This window comes from Megachile rotundata, chromosome 5, assembly GCF_050947335.1.
Source record: "Megachile rotundata isolate GNS110a chromosome 5, iyMegRotu1, whole genome shotgun sequence".
NCBI lineage: Eukaryota > Metazoa > Arthropoda > Insecta > Hymenoptera > Megachilidae > Megachile > Megachile rotundata.
The window spans coordinates 11,758,956-11,782,364 of record NC_134987.1 but is presented as its reverse complement, the minus strand read 5'-3'; the positions used below and the strand labels follow the sequence as shown (position 1 = coordinate 11,782,364).

The 23,409-nt window shown below is 35.4% G+C and overlaps 1 protein-coding gene across 9 annotated transcripts in view; it reads left to right on the top strand.

Annotated features, from left to right (window-relative positions):
• Positions 1-23,409, top strand: part of MESK2 (misexpression suppressor of KSR 2) — a 43,872-nt gene that overhangs the window by 14,462 nt on the left and 6,001 nt on the right. For 6 of the 9 annotated variants that reach the window (XM_076532200.1, XM_076532204.1, XM_076532202.1 and 3 more), the window contains 5 exons: positions 14,579-14,778; positions 15,101-15,221; positions 17,979-18,267; positions 19,889-20,158; positions 20,650-20,734. In XM_076532200.1, coding sequence (XP_076388315.1) covers positions 14,579-14,778; positions 15,101-15,221; positions 17,979-18,267; positions 19,889-20,158; positions 20,650-20,734 — 965 coding nt within the window. Of the gene's footprint in view, positions 1-14,578; positions 14,779-15,100; positions 15,222-17,978; positions 18,268-19,888; positions 20,159-20,649; positions 20,735-23,192; positions 23,314-23,409 lie in introns of all 9 variants that reach the window. The other 3 variants (XR_013038306.1, XR_001097325.2, XM_003707988.3) reach the window with 2 other exon arrangements.

Genomic DNA, 23,409 nt, shown 5'->3' with positions numbered 1-23,409 from the left:
CAAAAAAGAGAAAACGCTAAAAAAATCGCCAGAGTAACAAAGAACGGTAGCCTTGTTTGTTCCAGACTCGTACATCAAACAAATCAAGGTTCTCGATCATCAACTTGACAATCTGAACTCGTACCACACAAAATCCGTTGCGACAGCTTCGATCAAAGTGATTTTTATAAGTGCAACGTTTCTCGTTGTAATTGTCGTTGGTTCCCTCGAGTTGTTACGCAAAAACGAATCGATACGATGCATTAACTCGAACTCGAGAGAAATGAAATTGTAATGGTGAAGCATTGCGTGCGACCTACTTCTTCCGACATTTATTGAATGGCAGCATTGCATTTTTTTCTTCCTGTTGTTCGCTGTGAGAAGTGTATTTTCGATCACGATGGATCGAAGTTTCAAAGGTATCTAGAACGTTGGGTCTATGGAAGCGACGCTCCCTTGATTTTTCTTCGTTAGAAAATGGAAATTGATATTGACAAATTGAACTGTGTCGATTGATGGGTTATATTGTGAGGAAGTTTGAAGTTGTGTTCAATTTTGAAGTAGTTGGAGGGAAGGTATTGGTGTATTTTATAGGGTTTGTTGTGTGTTGAGTGTTGTAGTGGGTGGAGATAGCTGTGTATGAGATGTGATATAGCCAGGAGGGAGGTGGTTTTGGTATGTGGTTGTGAAGGAGGTTATAGAAGGGATTCCTAGATTACTGTACACCAAATTCCTAAATTTCCAAATTCACAAATTCCCACATCTCCAGATTCCCATATCTCCAGATTCCCATGTCCCCAAATTCCCACATCCCCAAATTCCCACATCCCCAAATTCCCACATCCCCAAATTTCCACATCCCCAAATTCCCACATCCCCAAATTCCCACATCCCCAAATTCCCACATCCCCCAATTCCCACATCCCCAAATTCCCATGTCCCCAAATTCCCACATCCCCAAATTCCCACATCCCCCAATTCCCACATCCACAAATTCCCACATCCCCAAATTCCCACATTCCCAAATTTCCACATTCCCAAACTCTCACATCCCCAAATTCCCACATCCCCAAATTCCCACATCCCCAAATTCCCACATCCCCAAATTCCCAAATTCCCAATTTCCCAAATCTCTAAATCCCAAATTCTCAATTTCCCAAATCTCTAAACCCCAAATTCCCAAATCTCCAAACCCAAAATTCCAAACTTCCCAAATCCCTACATCCCCTCATTCTTCACACTCTCAAATCCCTATATCCCCATCTGCCTACATCAGCACTTTTCCTTGATCCACATTCCTAGACCTCCGCAATCTAAATACTTTAATCCCTACATCCCTTCCCGTATTGTATCTCTAAATGCCTGCCTCCCTACACCTCTCCATCCTTGAATCCCTGCACCACTATCTCCTACAACGAGTCAAATGAAGTCCAATATACCTTTTAGTATATTATGAACATCTGAGTCGCGGTACTATAAACATGTTTGGTCACGCAACGAAAAGATTGAGAAACGCTATTCATGATGGATGTGTAATTAAATCTCGAGGATTACACTTATACCCGTCGGATCATAACAGCGAGATCACGTCGCAAACAATTGCCACCGATTCATCACGCAAGGAAAACAAAGCCAATGCAATTCTGAAATTAACGAAATTTTTCGACGAATTCCACGCGATATTCCAATTGAGGATCAATCGTTTTCGACGAATTTGACGGTTAGAATGACGCGTTAGTTAGGTTTGACACGTTAAATTTGAACATGCAGAATTTCATTTTGATCGAGTTGTAATTAGAAAATTTATCTTACGTTCGTAATGAACGACCTTTACTCGACGAGTTAAACCCGTGGATCCTTTGTTCTTCCCTCGCACTAAAATCGACCAGCCAGACAGACAGACTGGCGCCCTACTTCCAATCGAACCGACCACAACGCCATTTCCTAATCGATTCTCATTGTGAAGCAATTAACGACGAAATTAGGATTAATTACGGCGACGTGGAGAATCTATGGTTTAGCAGTGACGCATTAATTTTTCGATTCGCAATTATTTCCGCTCGTGCGGGGGTTGTCTCCGCGTCGCAAGAGAAATGGAGGACTTGGAGAATATCGATTGAAGCGGTATTTGTGTCACAAGCCTGTGACAGTTGACAGTGCCTACGACTAAAATAACGGCGCGAATGAGGGAAACTAATTTCCTGAGTCCTTTTATACACTGCAGTTAGGTCATTTCATAATTAATGTTCTTTAGTCGCTCGACGGGCGGGAAATTAATTCACTGTCACTTTTCATCGTTATACCTTGTTTTAATCGCTGGAAGTTTTTTGTTTACCTCTTCTTGGAAAGTTTTTATAAAGAAGTTACATTTTATTATTTTCACTGCAAGTTGTCTTAACAATTTTTAATGAATATTTAGATTATTGTGTTTTGATTTGTTTATTTATTTTCGGTTGTTATAATTTTGTTATATTTTAACAGCAAAAATTATATATTGCTTTTTTTATTATTTGCTGATGTTTGATTTTTAGGTGAATAATTATTGAACATTTTCGTCTTGTAATATAGTGTAAATTTTATTCAGTTCATTCCTAGTGGATATAGTGGATAGTATGCAAGGATATTTTTATTGACAGTGTGAATTTCATTTATCTTTTTCATCCTCGAACACATATTTTGTATACATGTAACTGCACTGAAACTGCAAAATCAACCAACTCTCCTCAAATTATAAATTATAGAATTACATTACATTTCTCAGAATGTATAATGGATTTTATCAAGATAAGGAATATTATCCTAGTGTCCTATACTAGTTTGTTTAACTAATTTTGTTTTCATTCAACATTTATCTGCCTCTCTTACACAACCAATCGATGACAATTACAGTACTTAATCATGTATTGTACATTACAGAAGTTCACTCAAATTAGCTTAAAAGAACACACGTCAAAAAAAGAAACATTTGCGTTCTTCATTGCACAAGGCTTATGTAAGAAGTAGACGACAATGAATCGTGTTAGCGGGACGTTAAAACGTAAGAATTCCTTGCGACGCCATGAACCCGTACGTCATTTCGCTCTACTTTCCCTGAAAATTCGTTTTCGTGCCACTTGGCAACTCGCCGGGTTCACCTCCGTGATTTGCACGATCCCAGCCTTTAGCTCGATTTCCGACTCGACGAAAACAATGCACCCGTTTTATTTCCCTCTTCCGTTTCTTTTTCGATTTTCTGGGCCACGTCGACCGCACGGTCAAAAACGTTAGTCGATCTGAAAGTCTACGTCGAACTATAGGACACGAAATGGTGGCTTCCAATATGGCGACTCGTTACTCTAGAATATCGATCCACCTTTCGATAGATTAGATAAGGGAAATATCTCTGTGGGAGAAAATTACAGTATGAGTCTCTATCGTTATTTGAAATGCCGTGCAAACGGTATATTAGTCTACATGTGTATCTTTATATGTTGGATGTTAATCATTTTGCTATGAGAAGGAGGAATCAACTTATCGTTCAATTGAAAGTACTACATTATTTATAAAACATGGACAACATATTTTAACATTAAGAATGAAGTTGAAATATAAATAAAATTATAAAACATGCATTGACATATACATTAATTCTTTACCTTGATGAAAATTAGTAGAGGTTTGAGGAAAACCTCCACAAATTTGATAACTGCAAATTTTGTATAAACTATCATTCAACCACTAAAAAATTGTCTTTCGACCACTTTAGTCAAGTGAAACTACATGTCAAAGCTATACATGCGAAATGAAAATAAGTGTCGTTAACTGAATTATGAAACGAATTAGTAAAATTGAGGTAGTGAGCTAATAAGTGTTTCATACACTTCACGAAATGAAACGAAGTGAACAAATTAGCGAAAACGTCATTCAGACAGAAACGAACAAATTCATTTTCAAAGCAATAATCATACATCAAGACGTCTCAGTCAGGTATGCTATCGTTGCAGCAGTCACAGATATGATTAATTTAACCGAGGCAGGAATTTCACGTGTTCATATCGATCCCTATACGTCAGCCTATATCCTTTATGAACGACCAAATTTCAATAGTAGACATACATTCAGCATACTAGCCTTCCCTAGGGCGAAACATGATATACATGCAGATTTTATCACGCGAGTTACTACGCATTTCATCTTACTCGAGAGGTGAATTTGGATTAGTATTCATGTCAGAGCTGATTCGTCTAGCAGCGAGTTAAATTAATGACGTGTCTAAGTGCATAGCGATTCTAAAGCTAGTAAATAGAGCTCCGGAGTTTCTAACCACATTTACGTTAAGCAACTTTTGGTCGATTTGAAGTTGTGCAAAGTTGCTGTATAAACTATATCAATTAGAACAGCGTTGAACAAACTTGTGATCAAAAGTGGCTCGTTTGTCTATTTTTGATTGAACACGTTTCAACTGTATCGTGTATATTTTTAAAAGACAGTTGACACGTGACTAATGAAGACAGACAGTTTGTAAAAACTAGGAAAACAACTTAGAATTCAAGACCACTGATAAAAGAGACTATGATAAAAAGTGACACAAAACTGCTCCGTTTTAATCTGACCACACTCAGTTGACTATAAATTGATACCTGTTTAATACAGCATTTATGAAATTGTTCTGACATTATTTGTAAGAAAAAGTGTAACTAATTCACACATGCCTCACTGTTGTAAAATGATCATTGAAACTCAGCTTGAATTCCATATTTTTTCTTCCACGACAAACCTCGAAAAGTCAGTAATTTACAAAGTAGGCAAACAGAAGAATGTAGAACTGGGATACCGATATTTTCAACACACAGAAAGAGCTGTTAGCGTAGAATAGACTCGTGTTCCTAAACAAGTGCGACAGGTCTTTGAACAACTTCGTGGCCATGTCTGTTTTAAACTAAAGGAGCCTCCTCCTCGAACATCGACTTTGTCCCTGAAAAGGCTAGCATGCTCGCCATTGTACGTTGCATAACTATAGAGTGAGCATGAATAATAGACAAGTATGTACCTACGAATAGTGGAAAACTAGAACGAAGCTCAACAACTGGTCCAGCATCGGATGCACACGTAAGGTAAAGGTTTATTGTGCGGCTGCAGTTACTGCATGAAACGATATTATTTTTCTGATATCTACCCGTGTTTAAGATGCATCGATAGCAGGATCGGATATCTATCGATAGGAGATTATAGTATTTGTGTGTAGAGCTTTAGCTAAACGTGCTCTGCATATTTTTGCTTGAATTTCTAGCGACGTGTCGTTCGTTTGCCTGGTCTGAAAGGAAAGCCTGACTCCAGAAAGGAGAGACGTAAATCGATCTATCCTGGCAGCTTCGTCTTACATACGAACATCTTCGGGGCGACAAAAAAATCTCGTGTGCAGCTCGGTTAATCGATCGGTAAAAAGGATACGAACGAGATATCGAATAACGAGGATATCGAGTGGTCCATACGCGGTGGTTAGCCTGGCTTCTAGCGACGATCGATCGAATGGTGAATTCACCATTTTCTTTTCTTTGCCTCGACTCGAATTCTACCATTCTTTTTTCATCCTTTTTTTATCTCTCGTTTCACACCGCCAATCTCTTTGCTATCGTGGTTAATGTACACTATTTTAGTATACATTCCAAATTTTTTAGTATACATTCCAAACTTTTTAGTATACACTTAAAATTTTTTAGTATACATTTAAAAATTTTAGTATGCATTTGAAACCTTTTAACATACATTTAAATTTGTTTATATACATTGGTTTATTCGTTTTTACAGAAATTGTTTTACAGTCTTTAATTCTATATATTAAGGTTTTTAATGTTTGTCAAGGTTTTCTAATGTTGTAAGTAGATTATAACGATGTGAAATTCTGTTCATATCGAGATTAAAAAATATCAAACTTTTATGAATAACATGTACTATCTCGTAGAGAAAGCATAGGTTATGATAGTGTCACATTTATCTTGGTGGAGATAAATTGAACCCTTCCACGATAAAATTATTTCAGGTAAAAATGGAAAAGCGTTCAAAATATTGAAAATAGGTTATGTTTTTTCGGTTGAAAAGAATTATTCTTCGTGACTTGAACATTAAAATTCTTGGTACAATAAAAATATTTGTGAAATGTACCTTGATAAGTAATCTTATTATAAAATCTCAAATATACAAAAATATCTGTAATCATAGAACTCCGTCAAAACAAGATGTCTACCAGTAATATTTTTATGCAATAACAGAGTTTAAATTTTAAAATTTTAACATTTTTCAGCCTATAAAAAGCTTGGACCTCAACCTACAAAATTTGCTAACAAAATTTTTCTACAAAATAAAAATAATTTTTTTATACAAATGATGTATAAAAGTGATTTACAAGTTAAACACGCAAAAGTACCGCCTAATGAATGCACATTATGTTTTCCGTTTCAGTGTAACTTATAATCACTCTTTCTACCTTGTCGAAACGCGTAAAATAAACGAATTTCGTGCACAGTCGAACCGCGCAAAAGATAATCGTGAACGATTCAACTCGCGTACCGCTTTAATGTGTCCGCTATCTGTCGTAGCCACTCCAGTTCCGAGCACGCGTTAACGTTTATCTTGCTCCAAATTTAAATCAACTTTTAATTCAAATTAACTTCAGAAGCCTCTGTTGCGCCCGTAGAGGCGATTAAAATTTGCAGCGAGCTTAAAACGTGAATCGAGCTTACTCCGCGAATGCAGCAGAATTAAAAAAATGCGGTCATTCGCGCCGTGCCGTATTTTTGCGAGATTATTAGAACGTGCGCGAATTAAATCCCAACTTTTCTCAGTCATCGTGCCTATTCACATTTTTTTTCTCTTTTTATATTTCAGTTATTTTGAAATGAAAGTATTGATCGTGAAGAGTTTCGAAATCTCAGGACTTTCGTGTTCATTTTTTGACGAGTCGGGAGATTCTGATTGTTTTATGAAATCAGTGGAAAAAATCGATTCAGACATTAAGCTTTTGACACTTCTGTCGATGTTGATCGTCGATCAAACATTGTGAAGTGCACTTTTAAAGTAAATAAAATACTGAGAGGGTTAATAAATATTTTTAAATATTAGTTACGAAGTATGTAGTTCATCTACTAGGTATATACAAGTTGCCTCTTGTAGTGCAAAATTGACATAATTTTATGAAAATTAAAAGAGTAAAAAATGTCAAGATTTGAAAACTTAAAGATTTGAAAATTACAGAATTTCTGAACTGAATAATACATAAATTTTCAAACTGTACATTATAGATTTATAACGTGTGTTTAGCAGAACAGAATAATTTATTATTCAGTGACTTTTTAAGCACTATTTACACCTTCAAACGTATGCAAAGTTAAAGATACGTTTTCTTCCAATTTTCCAATAATTACAGCCGATAAAAAACTTGATATTTGCATAGGTGTAAGGTTAATCGTTGTTCACGATTTGAAGCGACAGATGTAATTATCAAATGTCAGAATTATTATCAAGCTAAATACCGTCAAATTGATGTGTACATACGCATTTATAAAATTTCTTATAAGAAACGAATGAAGTACACGTAGAAGTATGTTTTATCGCTGCTGTTTTCATCGTCGAGTACGGACAGGAACACAACCGGACTTGAACCGGAAATGATAGTGCGACGTGCTGGAGATACGGGAAACCACATACAGATAGATTTGTTGTGCTTGGAAATTCAATGAACGATACGTTCGAACCACTACAAGTACCGTTCTAAGTTCGAGCGAAGAAGCCGATCAAATATTAACGGAATTGCTAGATCGCTGCAGTGAATCGTGAACGGCCATTTTAACCCCCTAACCTATAACATTTCCGGTAGCGTCGAAAATAATTGTGCAATGTTCTTACAAAAGAAAATTGAAATGTTAAACACGTATTAATCAGCAAAATTATTACTGCAATTATTAAGCAAAATTGTATTTAAAATTCAAATTTATTGAGCTCGGTTAAGTTTATTATTGACGTACTGCGTTACGAATGTAATATGTTGTAAGGCAAAAAGATAATCGGCGATAAAAATGCAAATTGTTAACCGTAAAAAGTTTTGCTGGACATTATTATTCGAGGAATGAACCACGGAACATGAATGATATGTAAAAAAGAAATGCGGACGATGCTATTCAAAAAAAGGACCGTGGATGATGAATATCTTGTTGGGTGCAGTTTTTCCTGTTTGCGAGGAATGAGGACTGTGTATTATTCGAATAATCTTTAGAATGATGCTCGAGAGTAAAAATATAGATTCTTGAAACTGACAATAGTTGACATAATTATCGTATGACATATTTTCTATTTCAACAGATTTTAAATACATTTCATATGGATTGTAAATAGGTTTTAGATTTATTTATACGTAAAAATATAAATATAGCGAAGCAATAAAGCGAAGAAAAAGGTGAACAATGCACCTGATTCTCTTCATGCGATAAATTGATGAGATCTACTTGATGAGTATCTGCTTTTATTCAAATTAGAAACGCGAAAGTAAAATAAATATCGCATTTATCAAACACAAAATGAACTTGATCAGAAAGCAGAACTCACAGAAGAATACAACAGTAAAAAGTGAATGAAAACGCAATTTATTTTTATAAGAACTCAGCGTAGGTAATTAAGAAACACTCGGAATGGAGTACCTTGAATCTGCTTCCAAGATTGAACTGCTCCACGGTCAATAATCGATAGCAATAAATGGCCAATTAATCTTCTCGATGATTCGATTTCTGCTTTATCGGAAACTTCTCTTTTGCAATTATTGACCTATTTCATAAGATCGTGGCTTCTATTCTACTCTTCAAACTTTTCGCTAAAAAATTTTGAAGAACTCTTAATGTCAAGATAGTTCGGTTGATAATTATTTACTATCGACTGCCATTTCCGATCTCATTCTAATTCTAGGCTTATTTTGAGCTCTGGAGAAATTCTGGGGAAATTGTAAAATTATTTTAGAAAGATTGAATTAAATTTTTAAGGAAGTTCTAGTAAAGTTAGAGGATTTTAAGGATTTTAGCGAAATTCTGTGGAGATTCTAGAGAGATTAAACCATGGAAATAGTTTAGGGAGTTCTGAGGGTCTCTGAAGTATTCTAGGGAGTTCTGGGTATCTCTAAGGTATTCTAGGGAGTTATAAGGATCTCTGAGGTATTCTAGGGAGTTCTGGGGATCTCTGAGGTATTCTAGGGAGTTCTGAAGATCTCCGAGGTATTCCAAGGAGTTCTGAGGATCTCTGAGGTATTCTAGGTAGGTCCAAGGATTTACAAGTTCTTAAAGAAATTCTAGAATTATTCTACAGTTGTGGAAAGTTGCGGAAAGATTATACAATTCTGTACAATTTCTAAAAAAGTTTCAAAGTACGATTTCGAATATAAATTTATTAAAATTTTTATGACTTGTAAATACTTGTTGAATCTTCACTACCACCAGACATAAAATCCTCCAAAATTGCTCTTCATTTCCATAACAAAAATTACTGAATTCATTTCCAAATGTGGAAAGTCTTCTTAATACACAAAAAGTTACGTAGCTAGTTAATAAATTAATTTCACTCTCTACGCATTTTATGTACCTTGTATTAAATTGTTACAATTTACCACCACGACTCGATACGTTTTATCACAGTAACGCAGTTACGACACTAACTTCAGTTTCTATGTACACAAATTCTATCAGTGTCAACAAGTAAATGCACGGTACTCTTTATCTGTGTGCCATTAGATACAAGAAGTTCCTTTCACGATTTTACAGAAAACGCACAGATGTCGGGCACGTAAATGCTCGTCGTTTTCGGGTGAAAGAACTTTCGGCCCCATTAAAATGTTGCATTCGTTACCCCCGGCGATGTTTTTCCTTTTAATATTCTGAAAGTAACGTAGGGTTTGTAACTGGTTCGCGAACTTTTATATTATAGTACATTAGTAGAATCAGCGAAGAAGCTGTTTTGCAGCGCCCGTAATAAAGTTCGTTGAATACCGTATCGATTTTCAAGTAAAGTCAACCCGGCGCCATGCGACCGCGGTCATAAATCTTCTGCTGGAATTTAATGAAATAGTTTTCTCGCTGTTTGCAAGAGGAAAAATTCTCCGCAGTTTTACAACGGAAATTCCGTTTCATCTTCGCCTGGACAAGCGTTTCTTGATTCATCCATTGTACAGAATAAGAATGAAATCTTCGATTATTTCGTATTCATTGGTTCAACTTATTCCATTATTGATTTTCTTTAGCATCCGATTGACAATTTATAGGAATTATCAATATTAATTTTGCGACTGCTCAAGCAATCTTCGGAAGTTCATGAGGAAAATGGAGGTCATTCATGGCATATTTTAATGGACTTGAAAATTTCTATATTTTTATATTTATAGATTTATAAAATTCTGGACTACATTTCTGTAGAATTTTATTTCTCTACAATATTCAATAGATGATTGCAATAATCTAATTATTGATTGTAATTTAATTTTTACCGCCAAAAATTAACCCGCGAAATTCAAAACTTAGGACAAAATTTTATGCACGAATTTACAAAAGCTAATAGGTTAAAATATCTCGTTAAAAATCAAGATTAAAATAAACCGAAATAATAATTCTGAGTTCAAAATTGCTGTCTGACGAATTACTTCAAATATCAAAATGGCGAAGATATTGTATTAAAAACTGCGTGCACAGTAGTTGTCTCGCCTAAAGTGAGAAAAGAAAAGTATAAGAAGGGTATTATCGGAAAAGCAATTTACGCAGCGTTTGCTTTCTGAATAACAAAGTAAGGGGAAAAGAGACATTGAACAAAAGGGCCCAGGAATATACCGGAGAATCCAATGAAGAAAGTAACTTCTTTACGAGGTCAGTGGATGGTATTTTCACTGATATTTCTGTAAAGGGGAGCTGTTCCTTTATCTCCCTCGAAGTTGCAGAAGCGTCAGCATACGGAGAATAGGTCACTGTAAGTTCCTGACATTTTCCTGGTAAACTAAATTGGGTCGTCCCGTAAATCCTGGGGAATACAGGTCAAACAGTCTTACAGCATTACCTAAGGAAAAACTGCAAGCTGTAGCTTGAAGCGCCGCCAAAACAATTAACGGGATCACTGTTAACCAGAAAACTAAGTTTCAAGATTTTTACAGTTGAAAAATTATCAAAATTAACTTAAGAATTATCCGAAAATTTTATATGGAATTTCATATAGAAAATTTTATTTAAATTTTGCCATGTGCTCCATGTGTCTCTAAATCGATTCTTTCCTATTTAATATACGCTGAGATCCAATTTTCATAGCTATGAAAAATACTACCAAAATACAACTCGCATTAAGAACTAAACAACCATTCTAATATTTGAAAGAGTAATTTTCCTAGAACATGCCATTTACGAAAATACATTCAAAGTACCGCGTACATCACACAGTTTTTTCCTCGACTTCAACATAGCAAGATGGGGAATCGGTGAATCACCGGCGTGCATTTAAATAAACCTTAAACGGGAATTTCTCTGGAGATTGGAAAGATTGCAAGATCTTAAACGAAGGAGAACGTCGCGTTTCCCCTTTAAAGTGTGCACAGCTGAATAGTCGTGCAAGCATCAAAGGGAAATTGCACGCGCAAATCAGAAGATTGCTGCACAGAGAATGAAAGCACGTGGTGATGGATGCAAATGGACTCGGTGACACGAGCCCCGTTCAGGAACACACATTTCAGTCGGAGAACGCTCGACAGGGCGTGGCCTTCAGGATCGATACCATAAAAAGCTCACTGCACGTCCACCTTCTTTAATAAAGTGCGCAACTTTTTGCATACACGGATATTAAACGCTTTCGCCAATATTGTGCAAATTACTTTCGACTCCTGTGGGTGGTAGCTGCACACGTCTCAATGATACCAGATTAACAATCGGTTGGGAAACATTTTTGTTAGGATATTCGATAGCGACATTCGATATTGGAGTATTTATGGATATTCATGTACTATCCTAAGTGGGTCATCCATAAATTAAAAGTATCAGTACCGTGATATTAATCCTTTGATTAGTATGATGGGCGATTGGACGAATTTTTTTTGTCAAGTTTCATAAAATGAAACGGGTTTTTCGTTAGTTATAGTGTTAACAGATGAATTGTTAAATTATGTGTTATCGTTCAGGAGGATCGTCAGCATTGTGTAATGGTGGAAGGACACAAAATTTTGAATAATTCAAGTGGATAAGAAATTGAAAGCTGTTAATTTTTTTTAATGGTCAAGTCAATAATCAATCAATTTAATGATCACGTCAATTATCAATCAATTTAATGATCAAGTCAATAATCAGTCAATTTAATGATCAAGTAAAAAATCAATCAATTTAATGATCAAGTCAAAAATCAATCAGTTTAATGTGCAAGTCAATAATCAATCAATTTAATGATTAAGTCAATAATCAACCAACTTAACGATAAAGTCAATGATCAACTAAAAATACTTGATAACCTCAGTTAAACTATAAGAAATAAATATTTCACTTTTAAACTTGAGTGCCTTGTAATTATCTATAAAATGTTTTACTTTTAGACTGAAGATTATATTTAATTTAGAAATGACTTCTAGATGTAGATATCTTCTGATTAACACAAATGGAATATGTGATTAAAACTGACTGAAATTAACATGAATTAAGAACCCTAACTGCAGTTACACTTTTTTGTTACACTAATACAGTATTCGGGTTAATTACTCGATCGATTAAGGGTAAATGAATATTGCCGTTCTCGTGTACCGTATCGTCATAAATTTATGGATCAAATGAATATGAATTGCCGGCACTGAACAATTGCAGATAATTTCTGTAAATTGCCATGTAAGTGAGAGTGAACCTAATTAGAAAACAATTGGACGAAGGTGTATATTATACTACAAGCATCAGTCGCAAATTTAATACGAATTGATTTCAAACCATTCGAATCTTTAATTCTCGCGCTATTAAACAGCAGAATAATTGTCTCTTTAGAACGATTCGAGAGATCTCTTTTAATTTTCACGGTATATAAATTCATCGAGGAGTGTATTAAAATATCGTGTTTATCTTAAAAGCATGAAATGCATCAAAACAAACGGAAGAATAAAGAGAATGTTTGCGAGATGTTTGTACGATGTTTCTTTTTTTCTGAAAGAGGAATTTTGAAACACCGGCTATTCAAAGTCGCCGAAAGCATCGGCGTATTCTTTATTCTACTGTTGACGTAGCGAACATTTGATGATACTTCGCCTGTAGCGTAAACGGGAAAAGAATATGAAGACTTCCGCCTCAGTGATTCTTTTCAAACTTTTACAGCGACACAACTTACGAGAAAAACGAGATATGCATTAAGTTGCCTATCATGGCGAATTTGGAACAAAATGTCGGACGATTTGAAAGAAACTGCAAAATAACATTTATACTACGTTTGAAATTTGATGAAAATTTGACATGAATCTTCTTTTAATGTTTTTGATATAAGATGTGCAATTCACAAGTGGTTAAACAATTTTAATTTACCATTAAATTATTTAGATATTCGTTACGTTAAGTTCCTGGTTAGGTTAGGTTGACTTACAGTATTCCTACACTGCTTCCATTGCATTTTATTACAAATATTCTGCATAAAATAATACCTTACGAAATTCTATTACTTTACTGAACTTAAATCGACAAATTTCATAATCAAAGAAATTACTGAAAGTATTTCATGTCTTTCGTAATTCGTAACAATGTAATACTTTTACGGAATGAAATTGATATCTCCACACACGAAAGTTTAATCACTGCAATTAGCAGTAATTAAACCGGAAAAGTAATTTCACTGAAGTACGAGACCCCATGTGACCGCAGAATCCGTCCCCGCAAATTAAAAAAGCAAAGCGGACAAAAGCGAATATGAAATTCCCTTATAATATACAGGAGTAAAAATGTCTGTATATCGATTCAGCGTAAATTTACCACGGTGCAATTTTCCGCTAGTCTCTCGGTAAATTGGCGTTAAAATTTCTGGTCTGCCAACCGAGCGAGAATCCTTTCTTTTTATTAGAAACGTACGTTTATACTTTGTAGCGTGAATCGCTTTTCTCGCTGGGTAACTGCGAAGATTCATTTTTTTTGTCTCATACAGAAAACACTAATTAAATAAGTCCAAAAAATGTGGAGTAACGTCGTTACGCGTTTGCACGTGCGTTAGGAGCGAATTCATTTTTATTCGAGTAATTACAGAGTGGAACAAAGTCTCACTAAATAGGGAAGGAAATAAAAATTAAAGAGTTCTGTAATATATAAAGTTACATAAAAGAAAATGGAGATAGAAGGTACATTATGAGGATTTTGATCAGTGTGCAAATTATTCGCTGCTTTCGTGTAAAATTTTAGGTTAGGTTAAGTTTCGTAGAATAATTTTTGAAGTTCGATGTTTACCATATTTTACCAATTTGTTATTACCATATTTTACCAATTATCATTGAGCTGTAGGTATCTGAATGTTAAACAGAGGACTTGTTATAACAATCTTTGTCAGGCGTTCGCAATTATGAGAGTTTTATTTGTAACAAAGAGGTTAAAAGGTCTGTTTCGGTGCGCAGCACGATGCCTTCAGATAGCATGGATGACATCGAATTGAAAAATATTCAGCTTCAATTCCCGGCGCTAAGATACTTGTCCAAAGACGACAGTTCTGTTCGAGAGGAAAGGGTGGAAACAGACAGAGGAAGTTTACTGGTGGCTGTGCAAGGAAATCGAGCGAAACCTGCCATTCTCACTTATCACGACTTAGGCCTTAACTGTGAGTACACTGTTACCTTTATTACACTGTACTTTCCAGAGCAAATCAACTAAATTAATATTTCTTTACTGTCAACTTACAAGATTCAAAATAAATATTTAAACAAACTTAAAAAAATTAAAAACTCTTCAGACAGTGATGTTGCATATGAAAAATAAATATGGTCCTGTAAAATTTTGGTTCTATCACTAGTGATTATATCAGACACTCATTGTGAGACATCTTGTATAAAATTTGTTAAAAATTAAAATACTATTCTGACAGACTTTGAATGGTTTCAAGCTAACATATTAAAAAGGGAATGAACATTAATTGTTTGCAGATATATCGAGCTTCCAAGCATTCTTCAATTACATCGACATGAGAGTTTTACTCGAAAACTTCTGCGTCTATCACGTGAACGCACCAGGTCAAGAAGAAGGTGCTCCAACACTACCTGAGGAGTGAGTACACATTTTTTCCAATGAAATTCACATTAATCAACCCGTAAATTTAACTCTATGAATACGGAGAAAACGTTCGTTTTTAATTGCCAGTGCAATCGAAGACTAATAATCATAGCGCTATTAATAGACATTCTTTACTTCCAATATCTATTAACAGATATAATTAATACATCCATTATCATGGCTGTATTACTACAATTCTCATTGAAATTATCATAAGAAAGTACCATGAAAAATTATATCGCAAAAGTCGCATGTGAATAAAATTCATTTTTCATTTTACATAATCGATATCAGGACATACAGCATAACGCAATTAAACCTGAATTTTTAATAAAATATAAAGGTAGAAACAAGTACAGGAAAAAATATGCGTCGCTTGACACAAATAGCCGGTTCCCATTGTCGACCTCGAGGAACGCGTTCCCTTGAAGTGCAGTAACGAGCTCGCTAATTAACGCGCAATATGACAAAAACCGATTTACTGAAAGATCCCGTACACGCGCGTATATTTAGAATCTCGTTCAAGAGCACCGTGCACGCGTCTCACTTGACGACAGTGAATTCAATTAGTGCGAATCAATGGCCTAATTAACGTTCTAATTAGTCGAAGCCCCGGCCGTGTCCCGTATGCTCGTTCGCCACGGATGATTCCTTCGAGTCTTAAGAGAGATTCTTTCTTCAACGGACGAGTTCCTTTGTTGCGTTTCGCTTCTATCGCCGTTTGCATTTATACGGGTTCGATCTTATCGGTCGTTGCGCAATTCACCTCTTCGATATTCAATCCTCTCACGAAATCGAAAAACAGTTTCGGATTCGTTCCAGATACGGATTTTAGCTTTTCTGGATTGCAAGTAATCTAGTTGCATTTTTGCTGTGTATGGTGGATAGGTGACCACACCCATGATCTACTGTTTTACTTGTTAAAAGCACATAGGATTTATTGGTCAAAATTTTCAAACGTTAAATTGTTTCAAATTAATGGTTTCATTACTACTTTCAGTGATTGCTCTTCCATTAGTATCTCTTAAATACAGTTCATATTTTGATGTATTACTATACGCACAGGTATTCCTAAGGTCATCAGAAGTATCTCTAAAGTCATAAATAAAAATATCAATACATCTTTCACAAACATATTTAACTTGCTTAAATTAGCAAACTATTAAAAAAACATGCAATGGATAATATTGGGTTGACAATAAAGTTTCCTCTCCATCTCCATAAAATGAACGTGATTGATTAAAATAGTCGACGTATAAAAATGGAGGATGAACTTGACAGAAAATGGAAGTTAAAAGTCTGAAACTTTCTGAAGGTTAATTGTCGATGTCACGATGGATTAACATGTTTGTAGAAGAATTTAAAAAAAGAACGTAGCACAATAGTTGGCGATCATTTACATCGTTGAATTAGAAGATTGACGGTGCCTACCTACGACATCCGATTAAGCTGACCTCAAACAATCGAGGCTCACCTCGACGGACGCACACGTAGCTAAACAGCGTGTTACAGAATGATTTAGACTGCAATGCAGATTTTCATGCACCGAACATACGAATTGTGTTTCCGTTCGCGTGCCAAACACGTCAAATTTCATGACGAACATCTATTCGAACGCGAATCGATACTTTTTAACGATACTTCGTTACGCGTCCAGTGTTTAATATTTCGAACCACTATAAATTATTGGATTTATTATTTGGTTATTTAGTTTAAATTAAATTTTATATTTGAAGCATAGCAAAATTTGTGGTGGGATATAAATAATATGAATCTTTCGAATTTATCGTTTGGTAAAATATTATTTAGCAGATAGTCAAATTCGTGATGTAATATTCTAAATAATTCATCACATATTTTAGTTGAGTTATATTTTTTACTGTGAAAATTTTGTTACCTCTGTAAAATAGAACAGGTATTAATTGCAAAGGTATTAACTGTAAAATACATATTAATTTTCATCAGTTATTATTACTGTTTGAGAATAAGCTAAAACGTTATATCAGAATATTGCTACCATTCGACCCAATAAATATTCCCGGTATTGTTCATTTTAACGGCACATGGCAGAGCAAAGGGAGTGTCAGAGATATTTTCAGCAGCTTGCTAACGACTCACGATAATCGACACGTTGATGCAAAATTTATAGCGCACAGTTATTATCCTTTGACCTATCGCGTGAGAAACGTAAATTCGTCCCTATGGATATGTCGACAAATATTGGTACACGATAATTGGCAAAGATAATTGGAGAATTGCGTATATCTCGACAATTTGAATGGGAATCGAATATAATAGAGATTTCTTAATATAGAATTTTTACGACAGAATTAGGTCAACCATTAAATTCACGATTTTCATATTTTATCTTGTTAAATTTCTCGCTGAAAACGCCATATTACAATTTTCAGTATCCTATCAATTCGTGTCATTCTCAACCATATTTCAATGTTTTCTTTGTATTCTGATCTACATAATTTGTTACAAGACTAATCACAAATTTATAATTTGTTCAAGTTCATTTTCATAAGAAACTTAATCAAAATAAATTCATATTTGATACTATCGTAAAAATGGATCACTTTTTAACTTTCATCTAAACTGAAGTGACTTTCCAAGTACGTGAAAAGATTGTGAAATTGACCTCATAAATAATAGATAAGAATAGATTAGATTATAGAGTTCTAATATTGTGAACAAAAATAAAGAAGGTATTTGAATCGTGTGTAAAATGACAATACTGTATTTTAGCTATATTTATCCGTCCATGGACGAGCTGGCTGAACAGCTGCTCTTCGTTTTGGGTCATTTTGGCCTGAAATCCGTAATTGGTTTCGGTGTCGGTGCTGGAGGCAATATACTGGCAAGATTTGCACTTGCCCATCCTGAGAAGGTCAATGCCCTGTGCTTGATAAACTGCGTATCGACACAAGCAGGTTGGATCGAGTGGGGTTATCAGAAGCTGAACGTTCGCCACCTGAGATCTCAAGGCATGACTCAAGGTGTTCTCGACTACCTTATGTGGCATCATTTCGGCAGGGTGAGATGATAAACCTTTTACTTATCATTATAATCACAAAAATTTACCATCAAATCAACCCTTATATTTATTCACAACATACCAATCGTTGCAACTACTATTTTTGCATTGATCATAAGTAGTTATAAATTTATTTATAGTAGAATTATCCTCTTTAGATTATTAGAATCAAACTTACACTCTGTTATAACTGAACATGAGGTGCAAATGTATTACACATTTCTGTATTATTATGTATTATATTATTTTAATAGGTAGATTAGTGTCCACCATTTTTGTGGTCATTGTATCACACGTCTATTAATTTACATTTTTAACTAAAATGAAAAACATAGTTAACCTTGCATTTACATAGCGAATAAAAATAATGTAGACAGACCAAACACCTCTTCATATACACGCTATTGTAGACTGTAACAAAATTTTCTACACATCCTTGCTACATTAATATGAAATTATTTTTGAACCTCCATTTTGACCCATATCTGACCTACCAGTCAACCTTGATTTTCGACAGAAAATAAGCGAACCTTTTGATCGAGACAAGTTAGTTAAGCAATGTTCACGCGAAAACGTAGGCCAATAAATTATCGACGACAAAGCCAAGTATGGCGAAGGCTTACACCGTCGAGCGTTTCCATGCAACCAGTAAAATTGGATTAGAGCAGCAATTCTGTCGCTCTTATTATGCAACACGTAGATACCGAAGTAAAGTGTGTACAGTGGAAATATAATGGTTGTTAATGTTTATGGTGTAAATGCGACGAGAAAGAAACGTAATTTTGGAGGGATAAAAGAAACGCGGATCGAGGCGACCTTTTCGCTCCGCTTGTTCATTTCCCTGCTCTTTCTCTTTCAATTTTATTCCATCCAAGACTAACGACGAGCCTTGGCGGTTATTTTTCTTTCACTTTTGTCCAGGGAAATTGGTTCGTAAAACGGGCCAAAGACATTAGTATCCTTGGAATTTTTTCATTGACACACATTACGTTCCACGGAGGAATTTCTAGTTTTCTTAATGTGGATTTAAGCATTTTCTTAATGTGCGTTTAGGAATCTTAATGCGAATTTAAGAATTTTTTTAATGAGAAATTGTTGGAGTAATTGCGACTTTTACTCTTTTTAATTTTCAAGTAGTTTACATTTATAAGTTTGGACATTTAGAAATTTGATAATTTGAAAGTCTAGAAATTTAGAGATAAATTAATTTTATATCTAATTTAAGTTTCATAGTGTTAAATTTTCTGATATTCAAACTTTCACATTTTCACATTTTCAATTTTTTAAATTTTCATTTTCAAAAATTAGGAAATTTAGTCATTTAGATATTCATTTTTAAGTTCTTGAATTTAGAAATTCAGAGAAGTAAAGATTCTAAATTTCTCAAATTTATAAATTCACAAACTTACAATGTTATAAAGTCACACATGTTCAAATGCACAAAATTACACATTTATAAATTTACACACGTGCAAAGTTATAAAGCTACAAAGTTACAGAAACACATATTTATAAAAAATGTACATATTTATAGATTTTAAAAAATATAAAATCAAAGGCATAAATTACGTCTGTACTCGCACTTGACTTCAAGAAATACTATGTGGAAAAACTGTTTCAGGGCACGGAGGAGAGGAATCACGATCTCGTGCAGGTTTACAAGAATTATTTCGAGCGTCGTGTGAATCCAACGAACCTGGCGTTATTCATCGACAGTTATGTTCGTCGTACAGATCTGAACATCACGAGGGAATTAGATCCGACACGTAAGAAGGAAGGTCTTACGCTCGGTGTACCTGTCATGAATATCACAGGTGCTTTGAGCCCGCACGTCGACGACACTGTGACGTTAAATGGACGATTAGACCCAACGAACAGCTCTTGGATGAAGGTACGAGACACTTGCAACATTAATCGATCGCTACGGTAACCTTATATCAAAATCCGTTTAACGCCGTGAAAAGGCTACTCCGTTAAATTATCTTGGAACGAATTTTGTCTATGGAAACTTAATTACATATGGTGGTCCATACTGTTACTATTACCCTGGTATTTTTACAAATTATAGCGCCTTTGAAATAAAAAGATGTTGAAGGTCCTATTATTATGTCGGTAACTTTCGATCTGGATGGACGTATACCACCCTATAAGTCAGCTAATAAAAAGATGTTGGATTTATTATATTTAATGTCGGTTACTTTCAATCTGGATAGAAAGTAGATCACCCTATAAGTCACTTAATATCGTTTAACACATTACTGCGTTTAACACCGTGCTGAGTTTAACATTAAGTTTAAAACTATAGTTTTAAAAGTCTACAATGAAAAAAAGTCTACACAAAGTAACTAATACATGCTTAAGTTCTATTTATTTAATTCACAGATTTCTGATTGCGGAATGGTACTGGAGGAACAGCCGGGCAAAGTAAGCGAGGCCTTCCGACTATTTCTGCAGGGCGAAGGATATGGTAAGTGAGCGCCCTCGCGAACTATGCTTTAGACATTCAATTATCAGAACGTCAAACGATTAATTCTCATCGATCTTCATCGGTATAAACGAATCGTACTTACACACTGCCGTTTCGTGAAAGAGCACGCGTCTACCAACAATCGAAATTCACCCAAATGATTTGTTCTCGTTTTAAATGATTCAATTGGTTTTGAAACATATACGAATGTTCGCGTGCTCTTTCACGCAAACGAAGACCGCGGGTGATGGTGAACACTAGGCTTAAGTTTGTCGATTGCCACATTTGACGAGAATCGGTTCTGGCCTATAAAGAGAAATCGACACCGGAAGGGTGAAAACGAGATACGGTTTGAAAACGCGATCGCAACGAAACGAAGTGACGCTCGTGGGCGACCTTCGAATTTGCCTTCGATCTCGCTAGAAATGCGAATTTCAAACTGCATTAGTTGTAGCGATTAAAGCAACATTCTCCTTGTTTTGTTCCTTTCGATAGAAACGATCGTCGCTACGGACGCTTATTTAGCGTAGGCGTTACTCGTTGTGTAATCATGTCCGTGGTGACCTTGACGTTCGTCAATTATCATTTGTTCTGTACCCTGAATTACTCTGGTCACATCACGAAATGGAATAAAAAGCGGTACCTCCGCTGAACGATGAATGCTGGTCCCGCGACTAATTGAAATTTCTTATTCTTTTTGGCTTCTTCGACACAGAAACACGTTAGCACTTATCACATGACACAACGCTTAACACTATCGCCCAGTTGATATTACAAATTATGGTGTATTTATCGCGCGATTAGAGTATTTCTACGATTACTACACCCTATTATTCGCTGATCTCTTTTTCCTTTTGTTGAATACTGAATTTAATACATACTTGTTTTACGTGGTAGGTATCTACGAATATTAGCCAAGTACGCCCTATTTAAATTTTAATCGTTCCTATCATGGTGATTATCGTTAATTAATTGTTGTTGTTGCGGATCGTCTCTGTTATATGAATAGAGTTCTCATGTTGTACGAATGGCGCGATGCCAAGATGTTGTTAACCCTCGATGCATCGAGGATCGACCGGGTGCGACACTTCAGACCTTTCGATGATCGAATTGCTTTTTAAATACACCGAAGGAAAACAGAAACGTATCCTCGATACATCGAGACTTAACGACGTCTTCGATCATGTACTTTCCTTGGTTGGAAAGCAGCCTCTGGCTCGACTTGATAAATAAAATGAGGTTTGAAAAAGGATTACGTTGAATTCATCACTTTAGTCTCACCACCATTGCCATTTATTTGAGAGATTTTTTTTGTTCAAACATGATTATCAAAGGCAAATAAGAGAAAAAAATACATGTTCACCGACTTGCGCCTTTATTTCCCACGCGTCTCGGATCGATCGAGTGGTACGTATGAATTAATAGTGCTCACGCTAGTCGATCGTAGTCGATCAAAGTATTGTAGTTATGGTTTTTTGGCTACTTTCTTTTTGCTTCTCAGTTTAGTGCCAGTGCTAAGGATCACGCTGTTCAATAGTTTAGATAGAAATTACGATTTAGTGTCTTGTTATAGTGAGTAGTTCGTTGAGTGTTACCAGAACGCTTTCGCTGATCAAATTGCCTTTCTGACAAGTTTCAACTTTTATATCGTAAAAGCTATATTTCCATAAATTTCTATCATATCCCTATCTTCCTAGATTTCCTTATTTCTAAATTTCTGCACCCCTAGGTTTTTACGTCGCTAGATTCCTGTATTTCTAGATCCTACATCCCTATTCTCTGACCAAGATCGCTATACAGGATGTTCCAAAAATCGTGGTACGAGTGGTTCACTGATGATTCTGCAAAAAAGTAAGTCAGAGAATAACATTTTTTCGTACGCAATTTCATTTTTGATCAAATTTGACGATTCTTCGAAATATTTGTAAGATAATTTTTGTAACGAAGACAATTACTACAATTCAACAACTAATAAAAATTGCCTTACAAATATGCCGAATAATCTACAAATTCATTTATCTCAAAAACGAAGCTAAATACGAAGTAATGTTATTCCTTCTTTTCAACTTATTTTTGCATGTAAGATCACTAACTCGTTCCAGGATTTTCGGGAAAACTGTATTAAAAATTTCCCGAATTTTCAGTAAAATTTTGGCTGCTATCACAAACGCAAATTACGGAGCAACAGCAAAAGCGTTTACGATTGACGTCCATTTCGATTTATCGATAGAGATGGACGACGGTCGGAGAACCCGATTGTTGCTTGATTATTTTTTTCAATTTTTCTTTAAATGTACTGGATACACGACAATCGGCGTAGAAGCGATGCATCGCACCGTTGAATGATTTTTCCAATGAGAGACGAGTTAAACAAAAAGTTTCTCTTGACCGGCTACGCTACGATTCATTTTCTGTGTCTTGAGTCTTTAAAGAGAATTTGTTTTTTTATGCGTTTTAGTGGTGAGATCCCCGCGGAAGCCCGTGACGCCGACAACACCCGAAGGTAATTGTAATTAGGAATTGAAGGCCGCAAGGAGTCAAGCGCGCAGTTGGTCAGTTAGGCCACGTCTATATGTTAAGTAAGTCGGAATTCAAACTTTTATCGGGACCTACTAACCGACGACGATGCGTATCACTAAAACGTGTCTTGGACAACGGGCATGTTCTCTGAAGGA